At 31.3% G+C, this 9,354-nt stretch overlaps 1 protein-coding gene across 2 annotated transcripts in view; it reads right to left on the bottom strand.

Moving 5' to 3' along the window:
- Positions 1 to 1,653: 1,653 nt before the first annotated feature.
- The window catches only part of Eif4e (eukaryotic translation initiation factor 4E), a 38,692-nt gene continuing 30,991 nt past the window's right edge, over positions 1,654 to 9,354 (bottom strand). For both annotated transcript variants that reach the window (XM_047566275.1, XM_047566276.1), the window contains exons 5-8: positions 7,054 to 7,117; positions 6,270 to 6,383; positions 4,960 to 5,099; positions 1,654 to 2,735 (exon numbers count right to left, since the gene is read on the bottom strand). In XM_047566275.1, the coding sequence (XP_047422231.1) occupies positions 2,621 to 2,735; positions 4,960 to 5,099; positions 6,270 to 6,383; positions 7,054 to 7,117 (433 nt within the window). In that variant the 3' untranslated portion in view covers positions 1,654 to 2,620. The remainder of the gene's footprint in view (positions 2,736 to 4,959; positions 5,100 to 6,269; positions 6,384 to 7,053; positions 7,118 to 9,354) is intronic.

Here is a 9,354-nt window from a genome sequence, read left to right as displayed (position 1 = left end):
TACTTTGCACCTGACAAAAGCTATAAAGATACATAAATCTCAATGTTTCTATTTCTTCATTTGTAAAATGGGGAATTACCAGTACCTACATATCCAAGAATTATTGTGCATATAAAATGACTGGAGCACATATAAGTGTTGTAATTACTAAATTCTTAAATATTATGCACCAAATCCTTTTGTAGAACTGGTATAATTAAGGTTGAAATCATTTAATGAAATGTCACATCTCACAATGAACTACTATTTATCTGTTAAAGATTACTACTTCAGTTTTCTATTATGAAATGTATCTATTTATAACATCCTGTTGGACAGGGTAATATAGTAAAGTTATGAAAAGCTGCAAGTCACTGTGATATTTAAGTGGCAATTGCCAAAAGTGATTCACAATAATTTACCATCCCTCACTATTCTTGGGAAAAGATTTAAAATAAAACTGTAATTCAAAAATGGTTATAATAATCAAATGCTACAAATTTTTTTTTAAAACTTAGAATTGTGTTATTTAATGTATAATTCTTCTTCAGTGGCTAAAAGCTTACATTTCTTAAAATTAGACTGCATTTTAGGATTAAGGAAACGAGAGCATTAACTTCTAATAAATGCACTATTCCAATCCTACTCACTGCCAACACACCACCATCACTGTCACTTTTAAGAAAGTTCTTCAAATGCTCACAACTATACATAACAACCAGACAATAAACCAGCTGAACCAATCACCCAAGCTTAAACAGCAGACATTGGGAACAGAATGTGCAGATTAAACATACAACATCCAATATTTCTATAATACGAAACAAGTAGCATTTGAGGCATTTAGAGTAGTCAAATGGCAAACAGTGGTACCCTTTAAAAACTGCTTTAAAATTCTACAATGGAACCAATGCTATTAATTTCATGTTTATTTTATAAGGATCTTTGCCAAGTTTATCAGTTTGAAAATTATCCATTCATAATCACCACTTAAAGACAAAATCTCCTATCAGCTAATGGTTTCCATTCTGCTACCTATGGTTCACCTTACCCTTTGTTCTATGATAGCCACACTTCATTTCACAGGATCTGAACTATACAATTATGTATCAGAGACAAAATATTTTCAAGTTTGCTTTCAAACAATACCTACAAATAATAGATGATGTTTTCAAGTTTACAGAAAACCATACTACAACAATTGACCAATATAAATATCTTAATACTTATTTATTTTGTTCTATTGAGATAACACTAATGCATATGCCCCCACCTGTACTTCCCCTATGCTATCATTCTGACACTTATAAGAACATCTCAACTTGCAACCAAGATTTACAACCACTGTTCCTATCAATCAAATGGTGATGCACCAAAATCCCAATTCTCATGAATTTTTACATATTGAAATTACATTATTTTACTTAAGACTAAAGAACTAGGCCTCACTTTATTAAAAAACAAAGATAGCCACATCAGTTTAATTCCATATATATGATACTACCTATTCAATTTATTAAAAATTGTAATAAACATAATCAAACTAGTGCTCCAAACTTATGCTGTTCAAGTGGAAGACACTACAAGAGAAGACACAATAGAGACTGCCTTGCAATAAGAAGTACAAATTCCTTCTATAGAAATGGGAGAAATAAAAGGACAAATCTAGTTGTCTAAAAGACAATTCACTGTACACATTTTATTTACAGTTTTGTACACTGTCTTAATATGAATGGGACCGCTTTTCTACTTGAGCCATTTTTAACCAAAGCAAAATAACCTAAGTAATACAAAGTGTTAAAATACAGCATAAAGATACAAAAACAGACATACTAATTCTAGTTAGGAATGTAATTATGATGTTACATTTTTTTATAATCCACAATCATGTTTAGGAAATCACACAAACATAAATCACTGATTTGAATGAAATGCATAAATTTGTAGCAAAGTTTTGTAGTTACAAAAAACAAAAAAATTACCAAAGAATGCACAAAATTAATGTTTATTCCACCTTTGTGTCATATTCCTGGATCCTTCACCAATGTTACATGAGGAAAAAACAAAAGCAAAACAAATGGAAAACTGAAATCAGAATCACTAATGTTATCAAGTAGGGAAACAAATAAATTAAAATCTAGCAGCCATCAGCAAGAGTACAGCAAAGATAATGCTGTCAAAAGAAACAAAGAAAATTGCTAGAAAACTGTATGCATCATACTCTTTCAAACCAGCAAAATATGCCCCTGCATACAATGGAACATAAACTCAATTTTTTTCCTATTAAGGTATAGAAATGCAAGTTCTTTTGAATATTGTGGATGGGTAAAACGTGTTTGTAATGGTAATTCTACTAAGCTAATACAGAGTGGGCCAGGAACACATTTATGGATTCTGGGGATGATGTGGACTGTAATTCTTTGATTGGGATAGTGGACACTATAATAAAAATTAAAAAAAAAAAATAATAAACACAGAAGTACAAGACAAAGGCGAATGAGACTTCTCTTATATCTGAGTAACATTTAGATGGAATCAAATTTAAATGCAGTCCACTCTGCTTTTGAAGAGGCTTTGGTTCAGCTCCCAAATCTCGATTGCTTGACGCAGTCTCCTATGAGAATACTCAGAAGGTGTCTTCTTAAACAACAAACCTATTTTTAGTGGTGGAGCCGCTCTTAGTAGCTGTGTCTGCATGGGACTGATAACCAATCACTATCTTTGGAGGAAGTCCTAACCTTTCCTTGTATACTCTCCTAGAAAACAAAGAAGAAAGTGGCCATTTGTTTTTATTCACCAAAACATAAAATTAATTTAAAAAATTCATTAGCCTTAATATTTATAAAAAACCTACACTGAGTAAATAGGAAACTGCGCACCCTCTTCCTTTTAGCTTTATTTACTTTTTATTTCTATAACAATCCTAATCACTTAACAAATACTGAAACTCAATCGGATTTATATATCAAGTACTGCTCAACAGTGAGCAAAGCAGAATCGGTCCCTGGGCCCATGCCATTTATAGTACAGTAGGGAAAGTACAATCAAATAATCACAAATACATATGATAAAACTTACCACAGGCATACTTAACCTTCATAAAAATAAATAACATGCACATCTATTTTATTTTTTGACCTAAAATATTGTATTTTACATATGAACTCTAGTAAATACTGTATATTACTATATACCATTACATTTGCCATATCTAATACTGAAAAGATTAAGCAACAAAAAATAAACATTTTGAGAGAGATTCACAATTTTCTCAAGATAACTTAGAACATAACTTCTGTCTTAGTACTAACTCTACAGCCTTATTTTCAAGTAAGATGTTACTAGGGCTGGGGTTATAACTCAGTGGGAGAGAACTTGACTAGAATGTGAAAGGTCCTGGATTCAACCGCCAGCACTGCAGGGAATGGTGGGAGAGGATAAAAGGGGAACACCTTGACCATTTGGTCCAAGAACATGTGACTACTAAAAAGAACAAAATGTGAATGCATGCCAAATACCACTGTATGATACAATATAAATCAGAAGCTCTAATCTCATCTGCAATATTAGAGAAAGCTCCTTTTTAAGAGTCATGAGATAAGAAAATGAAGCACATTTGAGGGCTGAGAAACAAAAATAAGGCTGTGTTGCTATGGATCATAAATGAATGTCAGGCAAGGCTAACAAAGTCTCAGGGAGAGTCTCATGCATCAATTTAGAAATATAAATCTTTTTTCTTAGAAAAATATAGCAAAATAATTTTTAAAGCAATAAAAATCAAAGGAATATACATTTTTATGGAGCCATATCACCCAACATGATACTCCACCTCTGCTTTAGAAGATTTTACTAACTTCCTTCGAATAGAATTTTTATATTAAGTGAAAATGACTACCAGATTTTAAGTTATGGTGCAATGCATTCCCTTCAAACATAATTCCCCACTAAAAATGTCAAAAAGCAAAAGTACTGATTCTTTCAAACTGGAGGGGTTAAAATATTTTTTCCTTGAAAAACTGTCAAAATGTTTTACAGATTTCAAAAATATTCAATGCTGACACAAATACACAATTTTTATAAGAAAACCTATAATTTCTTTAACTCTTGTTTTCAAAGTAATATGAAACTTCTAAACTGAAGTTTTGATACTAAAGGAAAGATTCTAAATATGATGACAAACTGACAACTCCTCTCTTACAGAAGAACCACACAGAATGTAACCTGAAAAAATCTCTACACCTTCTGATTTGGGAAAGGAATTATGTTCCTAGAAGAATTTATAATGTTTGAAAAATCACAAAATGAGCAATTCAAACATTTTGTAACCTATAACAATCTAGTACTTATTAACATAAAATTAAACAAATTGTTCTGATTTAATAAATTTCTAATGTTAATTGTAATAAAAAGAAAATCCTACCAACACTAATGTCTGAAGTAAGAGACAGGTCATTTTTGCAAAGAATAAAATTTACCAAAAATAAATAAATAAATAAAATCCTACATACATATGAATACTTAAGATGTTTAAATTTCAAGGGAAATTCTATGTGTACACATATGTGGAAATTACACATATCATGTGCTAATACTGAATTATGAGTTTTATACATTCATACTTTTCAAAGTAGCACTTATATTTCAAAGAGTATTTTTCAAACTTGAGGAAAATACATTTTAATTACTTAGTAAGTGAATAAAGTGCTACATGCTCTAAGGATCACATATTAGATTGATGAGAGAAAGCAATTTTACAGGAATGAAAAAAAAATACAAGACAATGAGCACAAACAGGATCTCAAAATTATAAAAGTGGTCATAAAAACAATACAAAGAAAATAACAGTCTATAAATCCAAGTATTTCTAAGCTGTAAATAAAGAACTTCAGATTTCAGTTATCTTTTTTTTTTTATTGTAAACAAATGGGATACAAGTTATCTTAATATTATGAAAGAAGTAGGCAAAGAGTAAAACCTTACCCTATATGTGTAACAGCCTCTCTGTTTTCACATTCAGTAGTCCATATTGCTATCTTATCACCTTTAGCTCTAACATTAACAACAGCTCCACATACATCATCACTGTAGTCATCAAAAGATTCTCCGATAAGGCACAGCAGCTTCAAAAACAAAAAATTCCCAGATTAGATCTAACAGATTATAAACCACTTTATTAGATGGCAAATGTTGCCTTCTGTATTTGCATTTATACAGCAAATAATAAAATCAGTTTTTAAACCAAGAGTTGAATTTTTTAAATGTCTAAATTTTATATAAGTATATAATTATTTTCCCTGTTTAAATATTTCAGTTGTTTTAATTTTTCAGCAAATTGGGCAATCGGGGCACACACTGTGATATTATTTTATTAATATTCATTTACTCTATTGCTGCTTGCACTTGCTGGCAAATAAATGACTAGTAAGAATGTGAAATAAGCTATTCATGATTAGACTGCCATGTTGTTTTTTCATGAGAACATGTTGTCTTTTTAATGTGGAATTCTAAACTGGTATTTACTAATGACCTTCTCCAAAAGCAAAATTGAGTCCCTTCATTTTTAAAAAAAAAACTACTAATTCAAATATTTAAGTGCTCAAGTTAAAAAGTGCTAATTACAAATCAGACACTGAGTCAAGTGCAAGGATTAAAACAGATACGAACCCTGCTCCTAAAAGCTTGGGATTTGGTACTTGTGACTACAAAAAATGTCTTTTAGTCATATTTAATATATCCTGTAGAGCCAAAAGATCTAGGTTACTAGAACTTTTTTAGGTTGAATGGTATTAAGTAATAATTTCACTGTTTACTTGGCTGGGATTATAGCTAGGCTGGGATTGTAGCTCAGTGGTAGAACGCTTGCCTAGCATGTGTGAGGCACTGGGTTCTCAGCACTGCATATAAATAAATTTAAAAAATAAAGGTCCACTGACAACTAAAAAAAATTGTTTTAAATAAAAGAAAATGTAGCACACATACAGAAATGCTATAAAACAGTTGCAAACTTAAATCATATAAAATGTGAAATTCTATAATTTTGAAGTTAATGAATGACTAGGGTGTTCTTATTATGGAAGGTGGGAATTAAATGCCAATCACTTTAAATTAGACACAGTATGGTAGACTACTAACATACAAGATATGCAGGATTCATATGATAAAGTAATACTAACTTAAGATTTTCTAATGTGGGCATCTTTATTTCCTCTTAAAGTAAGTAAACCAAAATAAAATGTAATATAATTTAAGAATCAGTATTCTAAAACTGCCTTGTAATTTTAAAACCTTACTGTCTCTAGCCAAAAGCGATCGAGGTCACTTCGTCTCTGCTGTTTGTTCAATGTAATGAGCCATCTTCCACCCCGTTTGTTTTTCTCATCTTCCCACATAGGCTCAATACCATCCTACAGGGGAAGAACACAACAATATTAGACAATATTGTGATCTTGATTGAGGGAGAAAATGTAACAATACTGTCAACCTCTTAACTTTACTATGAACTGCCATAGGTATAGTTTTTTTTAAAAAAGCAAAAAGGATTTTAAAAATACAGGGGCATGTCTCTGTCACTTATTAGTTATAACACCTTGTGTTTTCCGTAATTTGGAAGTTCTTAAACTTTCTGACTAGCAGACACCTTTTATCAGTTACTATATATACTTCAATACCTAGAAAACACATGCAAAACTTGGAGCAGTTTCAGAGTTAATTAATGCTTAATCCTTCAATCATCTGACAAAATCCAGTTTTAAGTATTTCAAGAAACCCTGCACCCCTGAGTAAGAATGCCTGACAAATTCAGTCTACTTAAATATAAAAAGGAGGTGAACTGGAAAAAAAAAAAGTGTTCATCAAAATCAATCTCAGTATGCCCTCAGAGTTATGGTCTCGATTTTAATATTTATACCATAAACAGATCAAAATATGTTGATGATAAAGCCCAGTAAAGCCAATTTAATTATTAGCCTGTGCATCATAGTATAGACTGTTCCTAAGTTTGTTGTAAAATTTCTCAGTGAACATCTGAATGATCTAGTCCTATAATAAATACATGAAATCACCAATTAGGCATACCTTAAAAAGTGAGTAGTCACAGCCAGGCATTAAATTACTAGACAACTGGATATGGTTGTATAGACTAGATAAAAGAAAAGAACAATTAAAAACATAATATGTAATGAAAAGGTTAGGTGCTTGCAATATACACATTTAGAAATATGAAAAATTAACATAAAAAGTTCACATGTATTTGTTTTTCTATGGAGTCGATTTCTGAAATGGACAGACAAAACAGATCTTAATGATAAGTTCAAGAAATAATTTATAAAACAAACTATTTTTAATGATTTTGACAAAAACATTTTGGTACATTGGTTAACTCATACAAATAACTGCACACAAATGTATATATTAAAAAATGAAAATAAAAGTTTAAGATTGCTCTAAATAAATGAAAGAACATATAAGGGTAATGAACAGTTTTGTTTGTTGTCAAAAATACAAAAAATAAATCATCACTGGATATGATGGCACACGTCTATAATCCCAGCAATTCAGGAGGATCTCAAGTTCAAGGCCAGCCCAGAGAACTTAGTGAGACCCTCTCTCAAAAAATAAAACAAGCTGGGGGTATAATTTGATGGTAGAGTATCCCTGGGTACTGCAGGATGGGAGGGGAAGAGATCATGAGAAAAGATGAATCTAACCCTCAGGACTGCATGACTGAAATAACCAACATCATTATCCATAGTTTATCCAGTAGAATGATTCTCAAAAACTAATTGTTACTGGCTAGTTAGCACAATGATTACTTGGAAAACTTTTTAAAAAATATAATAGTTGTAAGCTCTACCCTCTGGAATTAACAATCATTTATTTATATGTAATCAACTATAGTTTCTAAACTATTTTCCAAATACAAAATTAGCAAAATAATATTTGCGACTGCTTTAACAGTCACTTTCCTGATGGTAGATGGCTAGATCATTTGATCTCCTGTATTCTTTTATAGCAAAATTGTTTTTAAAAATTGGCAACAGAATGCTGTGCCTATGTCTAATATTAGATGGCAGAAATTAACCTCAGTCATGTGTCTACAGACTGTTAATCCTTAGTTTCTTTTAGAACTATTTAAACCCCGTATAGAAATATTTCAGGAAGAGTTTTAAGAAAGAACTTGTTATCCTTTGATCATATCGCATAGGATAAGACATCTATTATAATCCAGTTTGAGTAAAATAGCATGCTCTATAAGATCTGTTGGATCACCGACTAATGGTCATTTCCCAAACTATGCTATCAATAACAGCTTCGACTAGGCAACAAACCTAGTGATAGAAACCTAATGATAATGATGACTATAAAACACCACTAATTTCACAGAATAAGTGAACAGTGTGAGAGTAACTTTCTTCAATGACATTCAAGGTGGAAAGCCTAATGTTCCATTTTGCCACCTCTTTTCTTATTCAGGTGTGCTCTAAGGTCCCTTTAGTTTATAAGAATTTATAATAGAACATTGAACAGAATATTAAGAATATACAGGATCAAAACAAAAGTACTCAATGGTTGTTTTTAAGAAATATTAGAGGGGCTGGGGCTGTAGCTTAGTGGTAGAATGCTTGCCTCTCACCTGTGAGGCACTGGGTTCAATCCTTAGCACCACATAAAAATAATAAATAAAGATACTATATCCCTGTACAACTAAAAAATATTTAAAAAAAAAAAGAAATATTAGAAAAGAGTAAGAAATTGAGAAGTAATTTAGTTAATAAAGAAAGCTAAAGGACTCCTTCAAATCTCTAAATTATGGTGTACAAATTTATTAAATGACATTGCCCACACATAGTGAAATGTGGGACAATGCTAAATTAGAGGACTAGTTAGAAATACAAATGTGTAAACTGGTGAAAGCCAAAGGAACTAGATAAATGCAAATCTGATCGGGAGGGAGCATACTAATTGTGTATTATAGGCCAAGCACTGGAAATAAACAGAATACTATTTCTGTTCTTGAAGAAGTATGCATGTATGAATTTTATGACCACGACTGAGTCTTCTGTGTGGATAAAATACACTTGGCAGGTTACATTAAAATATGAGAGTAGCATTTCTATTCCTAATTCTTTATGTATTATGGTCCTAAAATATAGAAATACAAATGGGAGTATTTAGATAACTGCTAAGCAATTGAAAGTTCTTAAAAATGTTCTCCAATAGTATCTCTCCATACATGTTCTCCAAGTAAATTAAGATCACTAAATTAATTTTGTAGGAGCTGGAAATATAGCTCAGTGTTAGAACACGTGTGTAACATGCCCAAGAACCTGATTTCAACCCCCAGCCCCAAACAAAAGAGAACAAAAACTTTGTTTA

Source organism: Sciurus carolinensis, chromosome 10 (assembly GCF_902686445.1).
Source record: "Sciurus carolinensis chromosome 10, mSciCar1.2, whole genome shotgun sequence".
NCBI lineage: Eukaryota > Metazoa > Chordata > Mammalia > Rodentia > Sciuridae > Sciurus > Sciurus carolinensis.
Note: the sequence above shows the minus strand (reverse complement) of the source record. Positions and strands in the feature narration are given on the sequence as shown.